General features: G+C 53.0%; 2 protein-coding genes across 10 annotated transcripts in view; one reads left to right on the forward strand and one right to left on the reverse strand.

Moving 5' to 3' along the window:
* Positions 1-9,690, forward strand: MOG (myelin oligodendrocyte glycoprotein). Of its 6 annotated transcripts, none has more exons than XM_027051915.2 (8): positions 8-268; positions 1,339-1,686; positions 5,972-6,017; positions 6,929-6,949; positions 7,165-7,185; positions 8,452-8,568; positions 8,773-8,793; positions 9,071-9,690. In XM_027051915.2, exons 1-7 carry the CDS (start codon positions 187-189, stop codon positions 8,783-8,785), a joined length of 648 nt encoding a protein of 215 aa, XP_026907716.1. In that variant the 5' UTR covers positions 8-186; the 3' UTR covers positions 8,786-8,793; positions 9,071-9,690. The 6 variants fall into 6 exon arrangements, with proteins under 6 accessions (XP_053079299.1, XP_053079302.1, XP_053079300.1 ...); XM_015082245.3 differs by having other exon boundaries at positions 17-268; positions 5,904-6,017; XM_053223325.1 differs by having other exon boundaries at positions 2-268; positions 5,904-6,017; positions 8,452-8,793.
* ZFP57 (ZFP57 zinc finger protein) overlaps positions 8,033-26,073 on the reverse strand; it is a 22,944-nt gene continuing 4,903 nt past the window's right edge. For all 4 annotated transcript variants that reach the window (XM_027051911.2, XM_027051912.2, XM_027051913.2 and 1 more), the window contains exons 3-6: positions 13,145-13,588; positions 12,178-12,304; positions 11,691-11,774; positions 8,033-11,029 (exon numbers count right to left, since the gene is read on the reverse strand). In XM_027051911.2, coding sequence (XP_026907712.2) covers positions 9,804-11,029; positions 11,691-11,774; positions 12,178-12,304; positions 13,145-13,588 — 1,881 coding nt within the window. In that variant the 3' untranslated portion in view covers positions 8,033-9,803. The remainder of the gene's footprint in view (positions 11,030-11,690; positions 11,775-12,177; positions 12,305-13,144; positions 13,589-26,073) is intronic.

The following is a 26,073-nucleotide window of genomic DNA, read 5'->3' on the forward strand; positions in this document are numbered from 1 at the left end:
CCGCGGCTCGGAAGGGGTGGGGAAGGCTGACCCTGGCGTCCCCTGGTCAGTAGCCCTTTTGTGTAAGTGCCTGGCAGGGGCGACTCCGGGGCTGCTCCGGGCTGCCCGCCGGGTCCTCCCCTTGGGCTCTGTCAGAGGAAGGGGACACCTCTCTGCAGGGGCTCTCTGTCCCCAGTCACAGTGCAGATGGCAAGCGCATGGAGCTCCCCTCCACCCAGCCTTCCCTCCCTCCTCCTCCTCCTCCTCCAGCTGTCCTTTAGCTATGCAGGTAAGTGTTCTCTTTATTTCTGGGGAGGCCCAGGGAGACCAACAGCAGAACATCTGCTTTCCCGGGGCTCACCTCCTTCAGTCATCCTCACGTTGTCTGTCCAGCGCGGCCATGCTGACCCGGCCCCCTCCCTGGAAAGCCTCTCTGGCCGGCTGCAGCTTCAGAAGAGACCCCAGAGCCCACAGCGCGGCCTTCACTCGGGCCTTCCTTGACCTCTTTCTGACCCAACTTTCCAGCTGGGGTCTCTTGCCAACCGAATGGGCAGACACTGGTAACAGCTCCTGGATTGCTGTCCAGGCACGATGAGGTATATGACACAGTAGTTCCCGTCCCCTGAGAAATCTTTGCCAGTGTCCGGAGGCATGCTGTTGTCGTGCTCGAGAACCCTCCTGCACACATTTGAGCGCTGGCCGGGGTTTATAGCGGAGCCCGGCTGTCCTGTGCTGGCAGAAATAGAGAGACAGAAGACAGACGCGTGACCTCAGGGAGCCGCCAACGGGGAGGCCCAGTCCTGCTCTCCCTGGCCAAGTCCTTGCATGTGTCGTGGAGGAAGCAGCAGCTGGGAGGCTGGCTGACACCTTCCAAGGGGAGAGGTTTGGGAGCGTGGGCTGAGGCACAGACCGGAGGGAGGCCGTGGAACCAGCTCCGGGCACAGGGTGTGGACAAGGACGAAGGACCGAGAGGCAGTGGGCGGGGGGGGGTGGGGGGGGTGGGGGGAGGCAAACCCTCCAGGGGAGAGTGGGGACAGCTTAGTTTGGTTCAAACAGGGGGCTCCCCACCCCCCTCCTGAGAGGGAAACCGCCAGGTGCTGGGCCACTGCCCGCGACGGGACCCACAGACCAGGCTCGAGAGTCCACGATGCCCATGCCAGCAGGAGGGTGACCACACGCCAGAACGTCCCTCCCGCCCGGGGCCCCTCTGGCTCCTCTGTAGGCCGCGGCTCCCTGCTTCCAGGATCCCATGTAAAAGCCGGCGTCTCCCCTCAGTGCTGCAGAGGGGCCCCCCGAGACTGGCCCGTGCGTCACGGTTCCCTCTGACACCCACTCTCTTCTCTTGGGTGTCTTGGACAGGACAGTTCAGGGTCATAGGACCCGGCCACCCCATCCGGGCTCTGGTGGGGGATGAAGCAGAGCTGCCGTGCCGCATGCACCCGGGGAAGAACGCCACGGGCATGGAGGTGGGGTGGTACCGGCCCCCCTTCTCCAGGGTGGTCCATCTCTACCGCAACGGCCGGGATCAGGACGTGGAGCAGGCCCCCGAGTACCGAGGGCGGACGGAGCTGCTGAAGGACAACATGGGCGAGGGCAAGGTGACCCTCAGGATCCGGAAGGTCAGGTTCTCAGATGAAGGAGGCTTCACCTGCTTCTTCCGGGACCATTCCTACCAGGAGGAGGCCGCGATGGAGCTCAAAGTGGAGGGTGAGTGGTGTCCCAACCGCCGGGGCGGGGACTCCAGTCCTCCTCCCAGCTGACATGAGATCCCCCAACCAAGCACCTCAGTCCCGGGAGAGGCATCACGTGCCTGGGAGGCTCAGTCGGATACGCGTCCAACTCTTGACTTGGGCTCAGGTCACGATCTCACAGTTTGTGAGTTCAAGCCCCAAGTCAGGCTCTCCGCTGACAGCACGGAGCCTGCTTGGGACTCTCTCTCTCTCTCTCTCTCTCTCTCTCTCTCTCTCTCTCTTTCTGTTCCTCCCCCTCTCACTCTATCTCTGTGTCTCTCAAAATAATAACTGAATAAACCTAAAAGAAAGGAAAAGAAAATACTGTTTCAGGACCACGCTGCTGGCTTTGAGGCCATTACATACTGCTGAATGATACAAGCAAGCTACGAAATGTAGGAAACAAACGCAGGACCTCATGGTTTGAGTGTAGATGTAGATACAGATGTATTGCAGTAAGATATGAGAGAAAACCCATAAGAAAGTTCAGGGAATGTGGGTCACTTTGGGGGATGAGGGGAGAGGAGGGAGAACACAGTGAGATCCAAGCAAAGGGGAGACCATAATTTTCCACGTGATCATATTTATGCACCCGTATAAAAGAGCTTCTAGTATGTGGGTATGTAGAGAGAAAATTTAAGAAGTTTTTTTAAGTTTATTTATTTATTTTGAGAGAGACAGAGACAGCACAAGCTGGCGAGGGGCAGAGAGAGAGAGAGAGAGAGAGAGAATCCCAAGCAGGATCAGCACAGAGCCCAACCTGGGGTTTCATCCCGCAAACTGTGAGTTCACGACCTGAGCCAAAATCATGAGTTGGATGCTTAACCAACCAAACCACTCAGGCACCCCTAAAGAAAAGTTTTTTAAAAGCCCTTTTGAAAACTTTTTTTAATGTTTATTTTTGAGAGGGACAGAGACAGAGTGTGAGCAGGGGAGGGGCAGAGAGAGAGGGAGACACAGAGTCTGAAGCAGGCTCCAGGCTCCCAGCTGTCAGCACAGAGCCCGACACAGAGCTTGAACTCACAAACCATGAGATCATGACCTGAGCCAAAGTCAGACGTTTAACCAACTGAGCCACCCAGGCGCCCCTAAAGAAAAGTTTTTTAGATAAAGAAAACCCAAAATAAAAAACCTGAGAAATAGAGGCAGCAAAATCCAAAATAATTCATTTCTGATTATTTCGTGCCACCAAATGGGATTGTGAATAATCTGGAAGTTGGTCAGGAGTGTTTGGAATGTTTCCCTGCATTTGTTATAAACAAAGGCGTCATTCCTAACAAGTCAAAATGACCCAACCCCAGTAGAATGAATGCCTCAGTGGATGTGTTTGTGGTGTTTCCTCAGACAAGGAACATCACTGAAAACCCCATGCTTGGCAAACGTGGTCCAGGTGGATAAGCAAACGAAGTGAGCGCGACCCCTGGAAGTGACAGCCGTGCCTTGAGCACGACCCCTCCTCAGAGCCTCCTCTCCCATTTGTATGACGGGTGACTCGGCATTTGTTCTCTGGTGTTATCACAGGCTGGTGAAGACGTGGACAGGGTGAGGCAGAGAGAGAGGGGGCTTTCCTGTTGAAGAACAAAAATGTTTCAAGGGCCCGCGCTTCAGGCCCTTCCCCTCCTCCCCACCGGCTCTTCAGACAATCGTTTACTTTTGTGTGCTGTGCCGGGACCAGGAGGTGGCATTGTATGCGTGATAACAAAGCACTGTTTCTGGAGAAGAGGCAGGGATGTGAAGATGGCTTTGTGAGCCACAGATTGTTGTGCACACAGCTGGTCTACTGGGGGGTTGTACCTGCGGGGAAGGGGAGTCTGCTGCCTTCCATCCTTCCCCCTCCTGTCTGCCTCCCCCACAGGAAAGGAAGGATGAAAACAAGAGAAAGAATGGGGGTGAGAAAGGAAGGGAGGAAGGGAGGGAGGGAGGAGGGAGAAAGAAACAAAGAAAGAAGAAAAGAAAGAGAGAGAGATGAGGGGTGAGAAAGGAAGGAAGGGAGGGAGGGAGGGAGAAAGAAATAAAGAAGAGAATGAAAGGAAAGAAGAGAAAGAAAGAAAGAAAGAAAGAAAGAAAGAAAGAAAGAAAGAAGGAAAGAAGAAAAGAAAGAGAGAGAAGGGGGTGAGAAAGGAAGGAATGGAGGGAGAAAGAAAGAAGAGAAAGAAAGGGAAGGAAGAGAAAGAAGAAAGAAAAGAAAGAGAGAGAGATGAGGGGTGAGAAAGGAAGGAAGGGAGGGAGGGAGGGAGGGAGGGAGGGAGGGAGAAAGAAATAAAGAAGAGAAAGAAAAGGAAAGAAGAGAGAAAGAAAGAAAGAAGAGAAAGAAGAAAAGAAAGAGAGAGAAGGGGGTGAGAAAGGAAGGAATGGAGGGAGAAAGAAAGAAGAGAAAGGGAAGGAAGAGAAAGAAGAAAGAAAAGAAAGAGAGAAGGGGATGAGAAAGGAAGGGAGGGTGGGAGGGAGAAAGAAAGAAAGAAGAAAGAAGAGAAAGAAAGGGAAGGAAGAGAAAGAGAGAAAGACAGACAGAAAAGAAAGAAAGGAAAGAAAGAAAGGAAAGAAAGAAAGAAAGAAAGAAAGAAAGAAAGAAAGAAAGAAAGAAAGAAAAAGAAAGAAAGAAAGGAGAGAAAAGAAGGGAAAGGAGAGAAAAGAAGGGAAAGGAGAGAAAAGAAGGGAAAGGAGAGAAACCAAAACTGCCTCGGGGGAGAAAGTTTTCCTTTGATCCTCACATTCCAGCCCCCTCTCCCAGCCCAGAGTCCGCAGGCCCCAGAGTCTAAAAAAAGACTGATTTACAAGTGAATGCGGCCGCCTGCCTCGCCTGGGGAGCCAGGAATCCGAGAATCTAGGACTGAAAGGAAACCCCCTCCTTCTCCAGCCTTTTATCCCTCTTTCCAGCTTTATTTTTTTCTTGTCATTTTTGGTGGTTTTACTACTTGTCTCTGACCCTGTCTTTGAACTCTCCAGTGTTGCAAGTCGGGGGCACACGAAGCAGACAAATACTGCAGTGACCGCACCACCTTTCGGCAAGAATCGGCCGGCTTCACACGGCCCCACTCAGCCCCCCACCCCAGGCGGATCCTAGGCGGCATTCTCATCCCGTGGCTAAAGGCTCGGGAATGTAGGAGAATGGAGTAGGGGAGCAGCACGTGACGTGACTCGGGTCGTGAGCCCCACGTGCAGGTGGAGTTCACCTGGGGAAAACTATCACTCGAATGAGAGATAAAGCAATACTCTTATCATATCTTCTAAAATTAACAAAAATTCCTTAACATCACCAATGCCCACTCTGTGTTCGGATTCCCCCGACTGCCTCACAAACATATCTTCATGTTGCTTAGTTTGAGTCCGACCCCAACGGACCCACCGCTCGCCTGTGTCCTGTGGGGTCTCCCACACCGTTCATCACGTGGTCTGCCTGCGCTTTTCTTGTGAACCAGGGAAGTTCACTCCGATTCCGGTTTAATTTTTCAGGCATTCAGAGTCTTTACTGCTTCACTTCAGAAAGGCTGGTATCACTCCCTTTCTTGTCTGTGGTTCTAACCCCGTGGGAAGGGACAGAGGTGGGCAAAGCACAAGCTGCTAACCAAACCACTGCAGGTGGCTGCTGGTGAGAACTTTGAGAGAGGGACTGGCACTTCCTTCTGGTCAGCGTAGCAATTTGCGCAGCCTAACCTGCAGCTCCAAGGGTTTTCTTCCTAAGAAGCCTCCTGGACCAGCTGCCTGCAGTGACTTAGCCCCACCTTTGACAGCAGGGTCTTTATCTGGCCCCCCAGAGGGGGTAGCAAGAAGAAAAGGGCTGGACCCCAGCTGGGCACACTGAGATCAGCCCGGCCCAAAGGGTCCCAAGGAACAAGATCCCAGGAAGGAGCCAGAGGCCGGCCCTCCTACGGTGCTACCACATCCCTACTCATAAACCCTGTGGGTGCTACTTTCTCAAACCCTCCACAAGACGGGTTCTTAACCTTCCTCTGCGTAACCCCCGCGGCCTCGAGGCCCAGCCCCGAGTCTTAGCTGGTTCTCAGAACTCTGCGACTGGCCTAGGGAACAGCCCTGCCAATAACCAGCCCTTCCTGGAAGCAAACCTGCCTTTCCTTTGAGGCCAAGCTCAGCTCTGCCATCTTCTTTGACCCCAGGAGATGCTTGTTCCTGGCCCGCTGGACGCACGCAGGTGCTGTGCTGGTGTTGCGTGTGCAGCCTGGTTCTGCCTTTCAGATCCCTTCTACTGGATCAACCCCGGGGTGCTGGTCCTGATGGCTGTCCTCCCCGTGCTCCTCCTGCAGATCTCGCTGGGCCTCGTCTACCTCTGCCTGCAGCACAGACTGAGAGGTACAGGCTGCACGGTGGGCTGTTGGGACCCTTCCCTGAACCCAGCTGGCCTCTAGAGCTTGGTTGGCTGATGTGTGGTTTTGAGTGAGTTCTGGGTTCAAAACTCCACGATGACAAGTTTTACGTCTTGCCCGGTGCTTTCGTTTGTGTAACAGGACCTTGCATTTCCTTCTGAGGTAGGCCCGATGTAGGATGGCCCATTTTACAGAGGACTCACTGAGGCCCGGACAGCTTCGGTATTTACTGAGGCTGACCGCCTTGTAGGGGGCAGAGCTGGCCTCACCCGAACCACACCGGGAGACTGAGCTGCAGGGTTGGACGGGTCTGTGTCTGGAGGAGGGTTAGTAAGGACCCGCCGCGTACTAGATGCTCAAGACACTTCCTCCTTCTTCTCCGTCCAACACTGTCCGAGAAGTCCCTTTGTGCCCCGAGTGTCTGTGCAGAGCCTTCTCTTCCAGGTGTCCTCAAAGCCAACACACAGGACCCTGTCCCCCTTCCCACCCCTGGGGAGGGCACGCTGGCAGGAGCAATGAAGGGGTCCTCTGTCCCCTTGAATTCTCCTGGGTACCCGGTGACCTCCATTCACGTGGCAGAGCAGGAACAGCCTGGGGTGGAAGCCGCCCGTCCGCCCCAGGGGATATTGTGATGCAAAGCGTCCAGTTGGGACCCCGCCTCTAAGTACCAGTCCTCCTGAAGGTTTCCTACCTCCCATCCCCATTCAGACAGGAAGTGGCTTTAGATTTACAAAGTGACAGCCCTGAGGGGCCAAGGGGCCTCAGAACGGAGAAACTTCCGGGGGAGGGTCGACAGTAAAGCCAGGCCCCCCCCCCCCCCACCCGGCTGCCATGGGCCAAAGGGGCCCCGTCCAATGCCAGCGCCGGCACTAAAAATGCTGCCTTTCTCTGTTTTAGGAAAACTTCGGGCAGAGATAGGTGAGTTTCAGTCTTGCTCCATCTGCCACCCCTCCCTTTGGTTTTGGCCATTTTCTCTGATATCCTCCCAGTGCCCCCTTCCCACGGAAAGGCTGTGGCATTTAAATTGCGCCAACTTGGCTTCCCCAACCTGCTGTCAGCCGGGGTGGAGGCAGTCCCTCCCTGTATCACTAGAAACAGTTTTAAGTAACACAGGCTCATGTGTTCCCTTTCAGAGAATCTCCACCGGACTTTCGGTAAGTGCTGGGGCCCCGGTCCCCCGGGTCACCCGGGTGATAAGAGGCCTGGCTCCTGGCTGGCCTCCTGTCCGCCCTCTGCCTCTCCTCTCTCTGCGTAAGTCACATCTGTCTGCATGTAGGATTGGTGCTGACAGCAAATTCTTCTGTTACATTTCTGTCCCAAACGTGCTAATAGCCTTCCGTGCTAACCCGTTCTGTAGGAATCGCAGGGACTTTCTGCACATCACTTCCCTTTTCAGACATTACAGAGGGGAGGTAAGCCGATCTTTCGTACATACACTTGAGGTCTAGTTGGGGAGGCGACAGAATCGACTGGAGAACAAAGTACTTATGTGTCACCGCCTGAGCTCACACGGTGGAAATGAGCTTTCCAGAGCACAGAACAAGCCACCGTACCTGACGGCTTCGGGAGACAGAAGCCAGCAAGGCCTGACAGAACGCTGGCCCCTCAAGAACAGTCTCTGTCCTTTCTGTCCACTGCAGGCTGCCCAGGGCCTCAGGAGAGCGCCTGCAACAGAAGGGCCCAAACAGTAGTTGTGTGGACGTTGCAGAAATTGGAAGATGCCATAAGCAAAGCACAGGGCCCTGCTCTGAGCAGCCTTCGCGGCCGCGAGCAGGCAATGCGAGCATCCAGGGCATCGCGTCAGCGTGCAGGCCACACGCCCACGTGCACGCACAGACGCATCTTTGCAACCCAAACAGGGAGGACCAAGATCTTTGTTTTGTAGGGTTCACGCAGATTCTTTCTGTCCCGTGAATCTCCTCGGCATTCTGGCAAAGTCTAAGGGACCCTCTTCCAGAAAAATGTTTTTAAACGTACACATAAACCATAACACAGAGGACAGCAAAGAGAACCACTGAATTGAAATACAGGCATCAAAATATAAACACATTTGCATTTAGTAACATGTGACCTGTAATATAGTAACGAATGTTTCTTTAAATAACAAAAATGCTTTAAATAAGAATGTAGCAGCAGGTCTAAAAGTTACAATTTCAAAACACTGGCAAACATCTTGAGAATTCAGCAACAACCCCAATGGGAATGAAAGTCATCTGTGGTTTCCACCGGCGATAAAGGCACAGGCACTGCTGATGACATACTGCTTTTCTCCCCGAAGTTCACAAACGCCCTGAGCTCTCTGCAGACCCCTGTGGGTTCCTGGAGCCCAGGTTGAGAATGCCGACAATGAAAGGAGTGCGGGTGGGTGGGGCTCAAAGGACACACAGTAGTTAATCCCGTTTGTTCTGTGACCCACCCAGACCCGCACTTCCTGAGGGTGCCCTGCTGGAAGATCACCCTGTTCACGCTGGTGCCGGTGCTCGGACCCCTGCTTGCCCTGGTCATCTGCTACAACTGGCTGCATCGGAGACTGGCAGGTGCACAGGGCCACAAGGGTGACCAGAGCAATGGGGCACCAGGTCATCCCCGAACAGGGAAAGAGTGGGACCAGGGCTTAAGATGCAGGGAACCGGATTTTGTCGCCCCTGTGTCCCCAAGGCCAACCTCAGACTCCTCAGGGACTATGTGGGGAGGGGGCCCATCATCTTCCACCGGTCACCCATTTCTCTCTCTTTTTTCAGGGCAATTTCTTGAAGAGCTAAGTAAGTTTTCTTCCTTTCTTCCTTTTGTAAGCTGAGAACCAAAGGCCAGGAAGGCAGAAAAAGGAAGTGGGGGCAGCTGAGCGACCCCAAGGGGGAGGCAGGGGCCTCTCCCACGCACTGCCCAATTCCCACACTGTCCAGCAGCCACCTGGCACCTCACCTCCAAGACCAACCATGGAGGAGAGAGGCTTCGCCAGGGCTTTCCCTGTCCTCGGGTTTAATGGGTTGGTGATCGTAACCACTGACAGATTTTCAAGTCACTGTCTCCTCTTTCCAGGAAACCCCTTCTGAGCTGGACTGGCCCATGGACCGGCCCTCAGGATGCAGATCCCCCATGTTGAACACTCATTGGCCTCCTCGCTGCAGGGACTTTCCAATCTGCGTTTCCAGGAATGCTCGGAGTTGCCAATGGGATTGTGTTTCCTTCTGTCGTGGCCTTTCTGTCCCCTCGTCTCTCCTGTCCTGTCTTCCGTCTGGAAGCCCCCTCTGGCCACAGCCAGGCGGGCGCTCCTCTCCCCGATGAGGTCACCTGAGCTGGACAGCGACACAGGCAGCAGGCTCTCAGCCTCGGACTGTGACCAGGACCCCCCTGTTGCACATTCCAGTGCTCTAACCTCGAAAATGGTGGTTGTTTCTTCCAAGATGCCAGTCCTGAGGGGCAGGGCAGAGAGGTGGAGGGCTGCGGGAAGGGGTAGGAAGGGTCCAAACCATGAGAGCTGAGTGAGCGAGCTGCTGGAGACCCTGGGGAGCCCGGACGTGGCCCGCAGCCCCCTTCCCTCCCGTCCATCAGAGCCTCCACTGTTTTCTGCAACAATTACTACTTGATGGTCTGTCAGACACAAAGAAACAAGCAGGTGCTAAGTAATGATAATACAGGTTTCCGTGAACCACTGCTCACCCCTGTTCCTTTCTGCATTTCCCTCATGACCCCTCACCCCTTCCTGTGCCCGGAGGTCAGGACTAGGAAACGCAAGCGCACAGAACGGCTGCTTCTTCATGTCCCGAGACCCTCATGGCCTCACTTGCTTTCTCGGCTCTGCATCCCCTCTCCCCTCCCCCCTGCCCTCTCCTGGGGGCCCAGGGCCCAGATCCCGGGGCACAACCGGCTCCTTTCCTGCCAAAGGGGAGGTGTCTCGGAAGAAGCCAAGCCACTGGGCCAGGATCGCCCGGCACGCGTGGGGGCTGCCCAGACACGGGTCCTTGCCTTTGGAAGCCCCCCAGTGGCCCACGAGGCCCTCCTTGTCCCCGAAGCAGACGTCACAGGCGGGGCAGCGGTACACCTGCTGCCTCCAGTGCGTGTGCTGGTGTCTGGCCAGCCCCGACAGGGACCCGAAGGCCTTGCCACAGCGGAAGCAGCAGCGTGGCTCGGTGACGTGGGCCTTGTGGTGGCTGGACGGACAGGCTCTCCCGCTCAGCGTCGGGGCGCAGTGAGGGCCAGAGGAGACCTGGAGTCCTGAAGGCTTCGCTGGGGGACTGGTATCCAGGCAGGGGGCTCTGCTGTCAGGCTCCTGGGTCCCGGTCTCAGGCCCCGGGGTTGCCGTGGCCGGTGGCCGAGGCTTCACAGCGATCGCCTGCTTCCTGTCTGCAGGTGGCTGGGTCTGAGCTACAGGACCCTTGGTTCCAAATACAGGTTTTCGGGTCCCAGCCGCGGGCTCCCGGCTGCTCGCCTGGCTCCTGTCCAGGGGCTCCCAAGACAGAGAGCTGGAGCCTGGAGGGCTCACAACATGCTTCCAGTCCCTGGCCACCGGCTTCCGGTTTTGGTGGGTCTTCTGGTGGCGTTTGAGCTCAGACTGGTCCCGGAAGCCCTTTCCACAGAGGGCACAGGAGTGGGGCCGGTAGCCCAGGTGCACACGGCGGTGACGGCTCAGCCCCGAGGCGTCGCAGTAGGTCTTGTCACAGAGCGGGCAGCAGAAGGGCCTCTCCCCCAGGTGCATGCGCCTGTGGTAGCTGAGGTCCCTGGGGTTCCGGAACGACCTCCCACACTGGCCGCAGCTATTAGTCTTGTGGGGATTGTGCACAAACTGGTGGCTGTGCAGGTTGGAGTGCTTCCTGAAAGTCCTGCCACACACGTGGCAGGTGAACGGTGGCCCGGCCTGGGAAGCTGAACACTCAGGGGCCCTGGGCCCAGAACCCACAGGGGCACAGGGTCGTCCTGAGCCTTTGCAAGCAAGGGGGACCTCCTCATCTCTGCCCCTGCTGCTTGGACTCCCTTCTGGAAGCTCCTGCTTCCTGCTTCCTGCAGTGGGGGGGGGGGGGGAGGGGGGCGCGGGGGGGGCAGGTTAACAAGACCCACTCACCAGAGGGCCCCTGGCCCGCCCTCCCTCCCTCTCCTACTCCGGGCCTCACAGGCTAGAGCCAGAGCAGACGTCTGGGTTTCCAAATTCAAAGCAAATTAAAATTTTAAAGTGGAATCTTCCAGTAAGATCAGAGATCAGAACTTTGGGCTACACCTACATTTCTGGAAATCCACTTTCCAGAAGCTCCCACTGACTCCTATAGGTGACCTCATGTGTCATATAAACGGGGACACCAAAGTGAAGGGTGGTGCCCTCACTACTCAAGCTGGGATGAGAGGCGCGAGCCGGAGCATGCGGTCAGCACAAGTGTCCCCTGCGTGAGCTCAGCACTGAGCTCATGTCCCTTCCTGTCTGCTCTCTCGGAAGGAGCGTAAGCAGTCTATGTATGGCCCAATCCTAGAGACTCCAGATGCTCGCTTGTCCCAAACAGTTTAGGTATTCCTCTGGAGCCACGGGCGTGAGCGAATGGCCCCAGCTCTCCTGGAAGGATGCGGGCCAGGGGAGGGTGCCTGAACCCTGGCGCCCTGGGTCAGCTTCCCAGCCACCCAGGGCATGTCCTGGCCCCTACCTTCCTCCCGCCTTCACCTTCGCCACACTTACCTGAAGGGAGGCCTTCTCCATTTGGGGGTTGGAGCTGGAGCTCGGTCCTCCACTGTTCTTCTTCTTCAAGCTTCGTGACCAGATCTGGGTTAGACAGAAAGATGCCGACAGAAAGATGAGGCCCAGGCCTGGCCCTTTCCTATCCAATGGGAACAACAGGCTACCTCCTTCCATATCCTTGGTTTAAGGACCACAATGTGGGACACTTAGGTGAGGAGGAGACCCCTAGCAAAGTCCCCGGCACACGATAGGAGCAACTCAGTCAACACTGCTCAGATAAATGGGTACATTTTCCAACTGTCATCAAGTTACAAGTATTATCTTTGCCTTCATAAAGGCTTTTATTTCTTCTTTTACCCCAAGCTTAGTGACCTCCACCTTTCACACCTGTAAGGTAAGGAAGATACGGGGTCAGTAAAGCCAACTGGGAGCTGCGTGCTGAGGGAAACCAGATGTCCCAAGAGCCCTGTGAGCCCCAGGCTCTCACCTACAGACATCAGGTTTCTGACGATCTCTGACATAACGTCCTGGTACAGGGCCCTCTGACTGGCATCTAGATACATCCACTCCTCCTGGGTGAAGTTCACTGCCACGTCCTCAAAGGTGACTGGCTTCTGGAAGAGCAGGAGAGACTCAGGGAGTCTGTAATGAGACAGGCATCCAAGGACGAGGCTTAAAAACTGAGGGAAGGGGAGTGCCCGCTGGCTCAGTCAGGAGAGTGGGTGACGCTTGATTTTGGGGTTCTGGGTCTGCACCACACACTGGGTGCAGAGATATCTTTAAAAAAAAAAAAAAAGAAAGAAAATCATGGAAGGGGGGCAGAAATAGGAAAAGACCAATGCAAAGCCAGCAACATTGATCTAACAGAAAGGAAGGCGGGGCCCCTGGGTGGCTCAGTGGGTTGTGTGTCCGACTCTTGATTTTGGCCCAGGTCATGATCTTATAGTTGGTGAGATCAGTCTCCACATCAGGCTCTGCACTGACAGTGAGGAGCCTGCTTGGGATTCTCTCTCTCCTCTCTTTCTGCCCCTCCTCTGCTCAGGTGCACATGCTCTCTTATGCTCTCTCTCAAATTAAATATATATATATATAGACAGAGAGAGAGAGAGAGAGAGAGAGAGAGAGAGAGAGAGGGAGAGAGGGAGAGAATAGAGAGGAGGGAAGAAAAGATGTGTGTGTGTGGGGGGGGGTAGGGGGCACATACGCTGAATATACAAAAAAAGCGAACGTAGACAAAAAGGGCCGTCACTCCCCGATTTCTAGGAAGGGCTCCTGGGTGGGGTGGAGGCTCAGACAGTCCTGGCAGCCCGTGTCCTGGAGTTGTGGAGCTTGGGACAGTCGGAAACTCCGCTGGACCACAGACGGGGACCACAGATGGAGACCACAGACTGGGGACAGACAGAAGTGCTCCAGGGTCCAGGACAGCCCCGCCCTCCCCAGCTGGGGGTCCTCACCTGCACCCACGCCCTCCACCTGCACTCTCTCCGTGCGGCTTCCTGCTGGGCATCTTCCTCCACCCGAGGGAGCAGTTTCTGCACACGCTGGACGGGCTTCTCCATGGTGTCTGTTTCCGGCTCTCTCCCCTCCTGGCCCGGCCCCCCAGGCTGGCCACACTCCTTCCCGGGGCTTTTGGTCTCCGGGAAACGCAGCAGATGGAGGGGCTCTGCAGATGCCTCCGGCTTCGGCATGGCTTCTCCAAGGCCAAGGTCTCTGCCCCAAGGGGCTGTCGTCCGGTGTGAAGTCCCCTCTTTCACAACGCAGCGCACCTTTGGTTCAGGCTTCAGAGGCCGGTCACCAGGGCTCAGCCACCAGCGTCCGGGGACACCAGGCTGAGGCTCCGAAGACACCGGCCCTCGGTTCCTGCTCCGAGTCACTGGCTGGCGCCCACCTCTAGGAACCTGCGGTCAGAGGGAAAGAAGACGAGGCAGCAAGAGGGGAACTGAGTGACCACAGTGCCTTCTCTGGACCACAGGACCCTCTCCACACGGCCGGGATGTGACAATCACCCACGCTAAGGAACCTGAATCCCAGAGGTGCCTGCAAGCTTGGCCCCAGCACAGTTGTGTTGGAAGCCTCTGCACCACTGAGGAAATGGTTCCTGGGCAGCACAAGCTCTGGATGGGTCACAAACCCCTTGTGCAAGCCCCCGGCCCCCACTTCCCCCCCCCACCCCCCCGACTGCACCCTTGGCCCAGCAGAGCCCAACAGCAAGGCCTGGCTTCCCTGCGCTGCACGAGCGGTGGGAACAGCATCTGCTGGGGTTCAGGGAAGAGGCCCCCGGATCGGCCCAGCACTGACCACATCCACACCCTCGGAGGGGAAAGAGGCCGGCTGGGGGAGGCTCAGCACACCTCGCGGCCCGGGTCCAGCCCTCCCAGGAGGCAGATCCCCCGAGGGAAGTGTCGCCAGCTCCCTATCCCCAGGCTGCACCCTGTCTCTCTCTCGACCCCCAAACCGTTGTCTGTCCCACAGCAATTCTGCCAGCGACCCAAACCCGGACTCACCCACCAAGCTACAGCTGGTGAGCTTTGGGCCCTTGAGGCCTCGAGGCGGGCAGAGCCCCTGCACGCCCCCCCCCCCGCAACTGCACTTGTCCCCCCACCGCCCGCCCCTGCATGCGCCCCCAGCTCGGCCCTCCAGAACCCTTTCGGGCCTTTGCCCAGCCCTGCGACCTCGGGGTGAAGCCTCCCACCAGTGGGGAACAACACAGAAGGCTCAGCGCCATGTGGCACAGCGTGTCCCCTTAACTCCCCCGGCAGGGGCTGAGGAGGTCCCCCTATCCACCCAGACCGCACTGAACAGGCCCTGATGCCCCAGCACCGCGGGCCACACCCGGACACCCAGGTTTACCCTGGGGTCCCCGCGGTGCGGAGCTCCTCCAGGGTGAGGGGCGCGATGCCCGCCTGCCCGCTGAGGTCTGGGCAGACGAGTGAGGGACAGAGACCCCGCAGGTGCCTCTATCCACGCGGGCTCCACACCCCCCCGCCCCACTCACCCACCGCGCACTGGGGACGGGGACTCCGGGGCGTGGGGTGCCTCCGAGCCCGCCGCCCCGCTCCCCCAGCCAGGCTGCACAAGCCCACCGCCCAGTGGCCCAGCCAAGGTCAAGGGTTCACCGTCTGAGAAGCCAGAAAGGAAGAGAGCCCGCCCCCTCAGCAGCCCACCCTCCCACCCGCAGTCACCGTTGGTCCCACCCAGCACCGGCACCTCGCCTCATTCCCAACCTTCCTTTGCTCTTGAAAAAAGAGGATTAAATGATCTCTGATTAAAACTCACAACCTCCCACCACCATCTAGAGCCCAAAGGAGAAAAACGAGACCCACAGGCCCCCAGAAGGAGAGGTGCAAACACAGGTAAACAGCATCATAGAAAAAGGAAGGCCAGGTGCCTGGAGGATCAGTGGGGCTGAACATCCGATCTGGGCTCAGGTTGTGATCTCCAGCCCGTGAGTTCAAGCCCCCAGTAGCGCTCTGAGCCGACAGCTCGGAGCCCAGAGCCTGCTTCGGATTCTGTGTCTCCCTCTCTCTCTGCCCCTCTCCTGCTGGCACTCTGAATCTCTCTCTCTCAAAAATAAATGAACATTAAAAAGATTTTTAAATAATAAAATAAAAATAACAATGATGGCAAAGGGCAGATCACACATGGGGACTTCAACGCTGGAGCCCGGGGAGCAGAGGACCCTGTGGGGTGGGACTCTGCTGGCCTGGGCCACTTACCCTGACTCAGTTCAACCTTCTCAAGTGGTATCTCTCTTTTTTGCAATCAGTCCAACAGATACCACATTTATTTTCTCCACTCGACTGGCACTTATTCCATTTTGTATTACTATCATCTTTTATGTTTCACATCGGCACGGGCTTTACAAAGTACTTTTGTAAACATGGCCTCCTCCACTGAATCCTTAAAACATCCCCTCAGGTAGACTAGTTACTCTGGCTGTACAGGTGAGAAAGGGTCCCAAAGCCCGCCTGCATGGGGCCTGAAAGCAGACGCCTTGCTCCCGGTCTCCAGGGCCAGCACTGTGTGGCTGGCAGGCGCCCAACCTTAAATCTCTTCCAGGAGCCCCTGGGCACACACCATCCCAGTCTGCCTGCAGAGTCAGATAGGCTGCTGGGGATGGGGGCTGGGCGGGAGGGAAAGTGGGAGGGGCTCCTGCGGACTTGCGGCCGTCCTAAGGCCAGGGGAAAGGCTGCCTAGGGTGCTTTCCATTAAGCCTGAGAAAACAAAAGCAGCCTTTCAATAGACAGGATCTGACCCTGCACGTGCAGACATGCCTCTCTTCCCTTGCTCGAATCCCAGCCCTGGTTACACGTCACCTCATTTGGAAAACAAGGCAGCTGGACCCCAGACCCCATAGTTTGCCACTTTGATCTGATCCTCAAGTCTTGAGGGTCAGCAAGGAGACAAGGGAACGAACGAATAGGGAGTTCGTGCCGTGCGTGTATTCAACATGCACTGGACCACAGGTTTGGGGAGGGGGTTGGGAGAGCCCTAGTCTTGGTCACCAGCAGCACTCAGTGCTGTAGACGCTCAATTGAGTAGCAGGAGTGCATAACCTGGACAGAGAGCAGCACCGGATGCACCATGATGAGAAGAAACCAGGTAGGGGAAACCAAGTTAGCTCTGCTGACAGAGGCAGAGGAACATTCTGAAATGTGGGGAGGGGTGGGACAGGGGCAACAGCAATGTGGAACAAGATAGGACGCAGACACTGAGGTTCAACAGGTGTGGAGAGAAGGACTGGGAGGAGGACTGGAATTGGGGCCACCTCTGCGCATGGAGCCTGGGGCCTGGGTTTGGTACAGCTGAAGGCTGACGAGAAGGGAACAAGGGAGAAACCCTTCTGCTTCTCATCTGTGTGGTTCCAAACACCGACACAAACCCTTGAGCTGAGCACCAGCCTGGTGACGCAGACCCTGGTCTGGAATCTAGCAATAACCAGGACGCCATTTTGGTAGCCGCCTTTGAGGATTTAGTGGAGGCCATGTTTACAAACAGATTTTGCAAACTGTAAAGGCCCGTGCCGACTTCCTGGTTCTCGTCTATAACCACTGCCCAACCTCCTCGTTCACACACAGGCAATAAAGTGAAAGACCTCTGCACCGATCTAGCAAGCTGTGGCAAGCACTCTGCCAACGGAGCCACTGTTGGAGAAGCTCATCCAGAGGACGTGACCAATGGCTGACCAGAGAGCAGGCCCTGGGCAATCAGAGGGTCCTCACTTGCTCTCTGTCCTTGGGATGCACTCACAAGGGGGGCTGTTTCAGGGACACAGTCTTGAGGGAGCAGGTGGTGTTGACACCACGTGGATTGAATACATGACCAAACCCAGTCAAGGTCTCTATATAAACTTTTAGATTCTGGTGGACAGGTGTGTGGGCACCCAATACTAAGTTCATATGTGAGTCCCTTGCTTATTAAAACTGCCACCTACCAACCTGGAGTGGCCTGCCTTTTTCTTCAGTCACTCCTTGCCCTCCATGTATGGTGGCCTGTTTCAGATCCCACTCCCCACCCCCACCCCACCGAGGAAAATTCCTGAGGTTTCAAACCAACAGCAACAAGTCTCTGTGACTGAGGATCTTGCTGACAAAGGCTCTAACCCAATAGTGGCACCCTCAGTTTTGGACCCACCACCTTCCTGACATGGTCACTGGATACATTCCTTTTGAAAGGAAGATGCACTTTGTTATTGGGCTCCTGTTAAAACTAAACACCTGACCCAAGGAAGCTTGGACATTTTGGCTTCATAGTCACATTTGCGGGTTGATCAACTTGGACTCAACTTCTCACCAAGTGGGAGGGATCTGATAAGCCCTGCTTGTCACAGGGGGATGGTACATTTAGGGGTGCAGCTGGCCTGGCCCAAATGTCTCAGTTCTACGTGGAAAAGTGGCAGATGTCCCTTTGGGGAGGATTTATCCCCCAGTCTGCCGTCTGAAGCAAAGTGCTGGCTCAGCAGCGCTCTCAGGTCACGGGACCTGGACCACTGGGGTTCAGTGAAGCTAGAACCCAGTGCTGTCTCTGGCTGATGCAGACATTCAGCCTCAGAGCCAGTTACTCACAGCCGGACATGGAGGCTGTCATTCTACTTGGGGGGCAGAACTCAGGGCCATTGTCATGGCTCTCACCAACAGATCAGCCTTCCTGTAATTCTATTGACCCTTGGGCTGTGCCAATGGCCTAGCTATTCGGTCGGGCACTTGGAAAGCTACGCTGGTTACAAATCTCTCCTTGGAGAGAGAAATAAAGCCAACTGCTGACCTAACATCTGAGGAGCCTGTTGTCTGATGAGACGGGCCTGGAATCAATGTGCTGAGGGAGAATTACCCCCATTGCTGCCTGGATCCATCATCATCCCGGATGCAGCAAGACGTGCACCATCATCGACTGGGCACGAAGTAAAGGGTCAGGATCTGATTTGGGCTTGTGACTGTTCCATTTGTCTTGCAAGGAGGGAGGCCACATAGCAAGGGGCATTTTCCACACCTGCTCCTGGCAGATGGACTTGATTGGATCTCTGACCTTCTCTGAGAGCAGCGGTGCCTCACCACTGCTGACACTTTTTTAGGGTACATGTTTCTTTTCTGGTCCAATCAACCTACTCCAGCAATAGCACTGTGGCCCTTGAAACTAGTCTGCCTCATGTTTTGGCTTTTCATGCCATTTTTAGTCTGACAATGGTGTGCTTTTTATTGTAAAGCCTCTTGACAGTGGGCTGATACTCAAGGTAATTAGTGGATCTTTCATGCTTCCTACCACACCATTCAAGGCTGAACAGCCTTGTCAAAAGTTGACTGAAAGGGATGTTTTTTAGTCTTTTCCCCTCACCTCCTCCTAGTCTGCCTTAGTAAGGCAGCTTTGGTCGCCTTGTGCTCCTATCCCCCTAAAAGCATAATCTCGTCTTGGCTACTTCCTGAGTAATGATCCGGACAGGTTATACAGACCTGTTTTGGAAATTCCTGGACACGATGCTTCTTTCTTTTCCCTCACAGCCTAATGACACCCCCAGGCTGGCCAGGCTGGTACCTCCCCTTGGCAGCAGCCCAGCCAAAAGAGGGAGGGGAGGCGCTAAGAGATTCAAACTTATTCTGGCTCAGTACTCAACTAGGATTCTGGGATTTACTTGGTCCTAGATTATAAGGGTAATGACCGCTTGATTGAATACATTGCTCACTAAGTCCCAAGGCCCACACACACATAATGGATTTCCATACATTTTATAAAAATGTTCTTGTTTTGGGGCGCCTGGGTGGCTCAGGCAGTTGAGTGTCCAACTTCAGCTCAGGTTATATCTCACAGCTTGTGGGTTTGAGTTCCGCATTGGGCTCTATGCTGACCGGTCAGAGGCTGGAGCCTGCTTCAGAATCTGTGTCTCTCTCTCTCTGCCCCTCCCCTGCTCATGCTCTCTCTCTCTCTCAAAAATAAATAAACATTTAAAAAAAATGTTCTTGTTTCTCCTGTTGAAACATGAAAGGATGCTGATTGGTGCCATTCAGGTCACATGCCAACCACTGTAGCCTACCACTGGCTACACTGATGTCAATCACTATTCCAAGAGAGTAGGGTGGTACAGTTGGCTGGGACTGGGGGGAAGCAACTGTGTAAGACAAGGAGGGTGGGATTTCGCTTACCAGAAAAAGAGAGCTTGGACAAGCAAAAAGGGACAGACCCCCACACTTACAGAACACAACTTTACATGTATAAAATATGTATATAAACATAAAGGAATATCTGGATATGTTACATGTGCACCCCAGAAAGTTTGAGAAATATCTATTGGCTAAATTTCTTCTTCCTGTCAACAAAATTCTATGTCAATATGTGAGACTTTAGATAGTTCATTCTTAACTAAGTCAGGATATGTTAATCACCCTGGGTTCAGTAAGTGTTCATGATTAAATGAAAAAATTGTTTGATGCATGGCAGACACTTAATAAGTGTTATATCTCCCCTGCACCACTATCCTTCTAGTCTCTATGATGTTACCAACAAAAACATGATTTTTGATAGGTGAGGTACAGCTTACTCACTATTTGAATTGGCAGTAGGTAACAGGTAAATTTTAGAAAGCCTATGCTAGCAAAGCATTGCTGACCTACTTACCATCCTCCTCGAGGGGATGTACCCTTGTTCGGCCTTATTCTGATTTGTGATGCTAACGCAATGGAAGGCTTTATAATTAGACCCACATAAAACAACACGCCAATCTTGTAAACCTTACATCCTGAAGCACTTTAACCTCATGGCTAAAGTCACTATCAGACATGCTTCAATGAGTTCAAAGTCTTATTTCATATACCTGACTCAGTAGGAGGGTTATTGTAATTGTCTGCTTTGTCTTCTGCCCCTGTAACCTTACAACCTGTTTCTGTTTTGGGCTTCCTTAACTCTCAACTGTTGGTTGCCCATCCCTGGTGGAATCCAAGATGGCAGTTCAGTTTTGTCAACCTTTCTACTCTTAGTCTGGTCTCTTATCCTGAGTATTCCAACTGTTCACTTATCTGGTTCCTTTGGCCCCAACTCTGGTTCCTTGAATGGGCTCCCCTAGTTCCCTACCCATCTCCTACTCCTCAGGATTATTGATTTCCTTGCCCTCCTGTTTCCTAAGGACAGGATTCCAGCACTCAAGGTGTCGATGCTCCTTCCATGCTGTCTTTGCTGCCAATGCCTGTCAGGTCTTGTGTCTGTTGTTGGCACCTTCCCTTTTTTCCACTCCACCCTTAAATGTCCATTGAATTTAGCTGCATGGAGCTCTTTGATGACTCAGTGAAAGGGGGCCTGGTGAAGTGATGGGCAGAGAGGCCAGAATGCAGGCAGCTGATACAGACTTTTTAAGGGATGTGGCTTTGAAGGACTGCAAAGGACCAGCACAGCTGACTTAGATGGGAGAGAGCTGAGGGTACCTATAGGTCACTCAGAGTGATCCAGTTGGGAGGGAGCAGTCGGATATAGAGAGAGAAAGAAGAGGTGATAGCCTGAGGTTGTGGGGATGCAGAGATGCCATTTTCCACTGTGAGAACAGAGAGAGAGAGAGCGAGCAACAGTGAGCGGAAAAAGAGAATGAGCACATACACGAAGATGCAGAAACAAGAGTTGGCAGGTATGCTTACTGCCTTGGCTCTAGTCTCTTGTAAGGCCCAGTGGTTTGAGAGACTTTAAAAATTTAAGATACTTTCTACTGAATTTTTTTTTCTTTATACTCACCCAAGTAAGTTTCTAAGGCTTGCAAGCAAGAAAATTTGACCATGACATTGCTGATTTCAACTCATCAAAATTTTCAGCATTATTTTTTTAAAGTTTCTATTTACTTATTTTGAGGGGGGTAAAGGGCAGAGAGAGGGAGAGAGAGAGAATCCCAAGCAGGCTCCTCACTGTCAGCACAGAGCCCGATGTGGGGCTTAATCCCATGAACTGTGAGATAATGACCTGAGCCAAAATCAAGAGGTGGACACTTAACCAACTGGGCAACCCAGGTGCCTCCAGCATTATTTTTTAAAGTGTGAGTATGGTTGACACACGATGGTACATTAGTTTCAGATGTACAACACATGATTCAACAACCCTATGCCTTCTGCTGTGCTCACCACAAACGCAGCCACCATGGGTCACCATACAATGCTATTACCATAGTCTTGACCATATTCCCTGTGCTTTTATCCCTGTGACCAACATTATTTCTACAGGGCAGACTCTTGACCTGAGCTTATTATAAGAAACTCCAGAGTCCCTAGTATACTTGGAACCCACCACTCACGACTTGTTTTTTCTGTCTCTAAACAGCTCACCTGGCCTCCTGCTACACACAGAAAATAAGCCATGTGAAGGAAACACCTTTCTTCACATATGTGTATTTTTTCCCTGTGCCTTACCTCCTTGGAATTTCTGCCACATCTGCATGGGGAAAACTTGGGGGGAAAACAGTATCAGCTGGGGGTACTCCTCCAGTAACAAGTTTCCTGGTTTTCTTATCTTCTTGAGATACAACTTATCAATCCATCTGATGCATTTGTTGGGCGTCTTTGGTTTTGGAGAGAAATTATCACTGTAAAAACGTAATCACGTGGAGAACCCTAACAGTTTGCAACTACACCGTTTGCACACAGCCACCAAGTCTGCTGCTTGGGCTAAACTTACCCAAGTATTGGAAAATACCAACATTCACAAACTATTTAGTGGCCCTCTCTTGGCAATTGCTTGTCAACTCAGAAACCATGAGGGTACGGTGATCAAAGGCCACCTCCCCAAGATCTGACTCCACCGGTCTTCCTTGTTCTCCCAACAAAATGCATGCTTCCGCCACTTTCTGAAGGCTTGCATCAGACTGCTTCCCTGTTAGCAAAGACCTGTAAGTACAAGTAGTGACTGTTTTCATAAAGGCCAAAATCCTCTTCAGGTTTTTTTCAGTTAGGGAGAACAAGTGCTCATGCAGGTCTTTTGTAAAAACCAAGTGGTGTGACAGGAGCATTTGGAAAACAGGGCTTACTCTTTGTTTATGTCATGTCAGCTGATGTAGGTTCCATAGCAATGCTCCCGGCTGGGAGGGGACACCTGCATCCTTTGTGCAAGGGATCACCCCATAATGACAGTGGAGTGGGGCACATGTGCAAGGGACTGGGGAGGCTTCTCAACCAGCTGCACTTTAGATCCACGTGGGGCTGGTTACCATCAGAGATGTACCAGTACACATCCCTATCAACTTTTTTTTTTTTTTTTTCCTGGCTCCAGCCTGTTTTCTGGTGACTTCTCCTTTGAATAGTTCTGGCTGGATGAGAACTGTACGCCCATGCCTTTTTGTGCCAACAACTATATTCTTTGTGGCACTTCCTGATCCATTTTCATCTTGTTAAAACTCAACTTTTGCCCTCAATTTCCAAGCCCATGTTTTAAATGTTTTTTTGGGGGCGGGGGAGAGGCAGAGAGACACAGAATCTGAATCAGGCTTTAGGCTCTGAGCTGTCAACACAGAGCCCGACATGGGGCTTGAACTCACAAACTGTGAGATCATGACCTGAGCAGAAGTTGGACGCTTAACTAATGACTAAGCCACCCAGGTGCCCCTCCAAGCCTATTTTAATGAAGTGTGGATGCCAGTGTTATCAGCACAAACACTGAATGGCAGATTCTTAATGCTATTGTATTGATTCAGTAATCTCCATGTTCTTTTGCCCATCCTTGTTCTTCTGCACGTCCCAACTGAGCCGGACTGCTGCTGCACAATCCCCACCTGTCCAGACAGGGAAGCTCTTCCTGGCTGCAGGCACCGCCCTAGCCTTCACCCAGAGTCACTCACGTGTGGGTCCTGTGCACCTGCTGTTCCCTGGGCCCACGTGCTCTTTCTCACCTGCTTATCAAACTTCTCCCCTTCAGCACGAGCATCCACCTATTCCGTAAAGCTGTAAACCTTCACGAAGGGGCTCTTTAGCTCTAGTCCAAAGGGCCAGTCCTTCTCCACAGTTTCTGAGGCACTTAGATGTTTCTATTAGCTTTATTACTTCTGTACTAGGATTATCGATCCCCATCTGGACCATGAGATTGCAAGCTCACACGATGAGGAGGAGCCTGCCCTACCCACCCTTCCATCAGTCAGTCAGCACAGTGTGGACTAACAAGATTCAGTACGTGTGGAATGAATCAGTCAATGGGCCTCCAGTGTCTCGCATCTCCTCTGAAGCCACGGAGTGCTCAGGGCTGGAAAGCTGGACTCCTGTCCCAGACAACAGAGAACTGCTAGAGGTCCTGACCACTGTCTCCAGGGATGTGAGCTCCCTGTCCTCCTCCTCTGGGAACCCTTTTATCCAGACTTCAGTGAAACTTTATGATGATGCCAGGTGCCTTGAGAAGAGAAAATGGGGTGACCTTGTCTGGAAGGCATCAAAGATAGTTCTGGAGAGGGGATAAATAAAATCATGAATGTTACTGAAGGGTATTAAAAAACAAATTAAGGTATTTTAGTACCTCAAATCAAATGTAAGAACAAAGAAAGACAGGGACAAAGAAAGACGCACGGACAGGACCTAAGAGGGTAGAGTGGCACATCATCAACTGTTCCTGTATTTGGGGGCTTGGCCCTCTTGGACACAGCTGTTTCCAGCAGTTAACAAATGTCCTTCCTTCTTTCAACACATATTTGAACAGACTCTACAGAACAAGCCTGCGGGCACAAAACCAGTGGAATGAAAACAAGCCCCAGGAACAGGCTTGTCATGTGAAGGTCCCACAACCTAGATGCCCTGGAGACTCCTGCACACTGTGCCCCAGAAACACGCTTAAACAAAAATGTTTACAGAAGTACAATTTGTAGAATAAAAAACACAAAAACAGGGGCGCCTGGGTGGCTCACTTGGTTGAGCGTCCGACTCTTGATTTCAGCTCAAGTCCTGATCTCTTGGTTCATGGAACTGGGCCCAGGTCGGGCTCCACACTGACCTTGGGGAGGCTGCTTGGGCTTCTCTCTCTGCCCCTCCCCCACTCACTCTCTCTCAAATAAACGTGAAAAACCCCCACAAAACCAAAAATTGGAAATGACCTCAACAATACAGCAGGTAATTAAGATGTGGTATATTCATGTCATGGAATGAACTACCCAAGAAGTACACACTTAGATGGTGGAGATTCAGGGAACAGACCATGTAGAGCTCGTGAGGCTTGTGGAGATGAGTCACTCTGACGCACCCCCAGCACCAGGAGACTGGGGAGGGGAGGAGGACAACCACGGAGCCTCAGAAGGGAAACCAGTGAGGCTGGAGAAAACCCAGGAGAATATGTTATCCAGGAAGTCATGCAAATCAGAGGCGCCTGGGGGCTCAGTCCATCGGGTATCTGACTTCTGCTCAGGTCATGATCTCGCAGTTGGTGAGTTTGAGCACCACGTGGGACACTGTGCTGATAGCTCGGAGCCTGGCGCCTGCTTGAGATTCTGTGTCTCCCTCTCTCTCTGCCTCTTCCCTGTTCATGCTCTCTCCCTTTCAAAAATAAATAAACGTTAAAAATTTTTAAAAGACGTGCTTCAAAGAGGAAAAAAAGAAAGGAAATGAAATAGTGTTTCACATCAACATGGGTGAATTAAAAAATATTAATGAACAAAAGTAAATTATATAATTTTCATCTATATACATGCCATCAACAGGTAACTATGCACAATTATGTCACTTAGGAATACATACATAGATGACGAAAACTACAGAAAGGTGTTAATTACCACAAAATTCAGGCCAGTGACTGCCTCTAGGGATGAGGGAGGGGTGTAAATGGGAGCACAGGGGGTTCCAGGTCTCAGCCTCAGCAGTGGGTGCCTGGACATAGACATTTTCATTTGTATATTCACTTTGCACTGAGAAGATGAAAGAATACAGAAGAAAAGCATTAAGTGTGACTCATGATTCGTGGTTGCTTGGGGTAAAGATGGTTGTTCACACACCGTTCAAGGAGACGAAAGGTGAGTTATGAGGTAGGCATGACGGAGTCAGGTCTGGCCAAACTTACCCTCTTACCAGACTTTTACTCTGAGATGGATGAGCTGTGAAAGTGCCTTGCAATCACCAGCTGCTTTTACACTAGATTTGGAGGAGAAAGAGGGAGGCCAACCTCACCGTGGCTAGCACTGAAAACCTTCATGGTAAACAATCCCTTACAGTTATGTATTTCTTTAAATGTTTATTTATTTTGAGAGAGAGAGAGAGAGAACGGGGAGGGGCAGAGAGAAAACCCCAAGCAGTCTCCACGCTGTCAGCGCAGAGCCCAACGTGGGGCTCAATCCTATGAAGTGTGAGATCCTGACCTGAACTGAAAACAAGAGTTGGACACTTAAGCAACCAACTGAGCCACGAGGTGTCCCTGGATTTTTTTTTTTTTTTTTTAAGTAATCTGTACACCCAACGTGGGGCTCGAACTCATGACCCTGAGATCAAGAGTCACCTGCTCCACTGACTGAGCCAGCCAGGCGCCCCTACAGTTGTGTACCAGGTTTCTTTTCAGTCCCACTCAACTCAAAGGGCTTACCCTAGCCCTACTGGTTGGGGTTTCTAAGTTGGACAATACACCCTGTTACAAGGCTGAGGGTCCGCCACTGGGACATGGTGACGCAAGGCCAGAAAAGGCGAGGGCGGTGTGCAGCAGGCACAGGTGGGAGGTGGCTATCATGCTGAGGAGCAGCAGTGCAGGACAGCCCCATCACTGGGGGATGCAAGAGGCAGGCCCAGGAGGGGGGCATCAGGACCCCCACAGCCGAAAGGTGACACTCCCCACGGTGTGCCTTTTCCATGTCTCTGATTCTCTACTCACCACCTCTGAACGCCTACTTTCCCAACTTTTAGGTATCTGGGAAGAAAATGAACTGAAAATGAAATCAATAAATTTCATTCTGCTTGGCTACTGAAATTCC

The sequence above is a fragment of the Acinonyx jubatus genome, chromosome B2 (genome assembly GCF_027475565.1).
Source record: "Acinonyx jubatus isolate Ajub_Pintada_27869175 chromosome B2, VMU_Ajub_asm_v1.0, whole genome shotgun sequence".
Lineage (NCBI taxonomy): Eukaryota > Metazoa > Chordata > Mammalia > Carnivora > Felidae > Acinonyx > Acinonyx jubatus.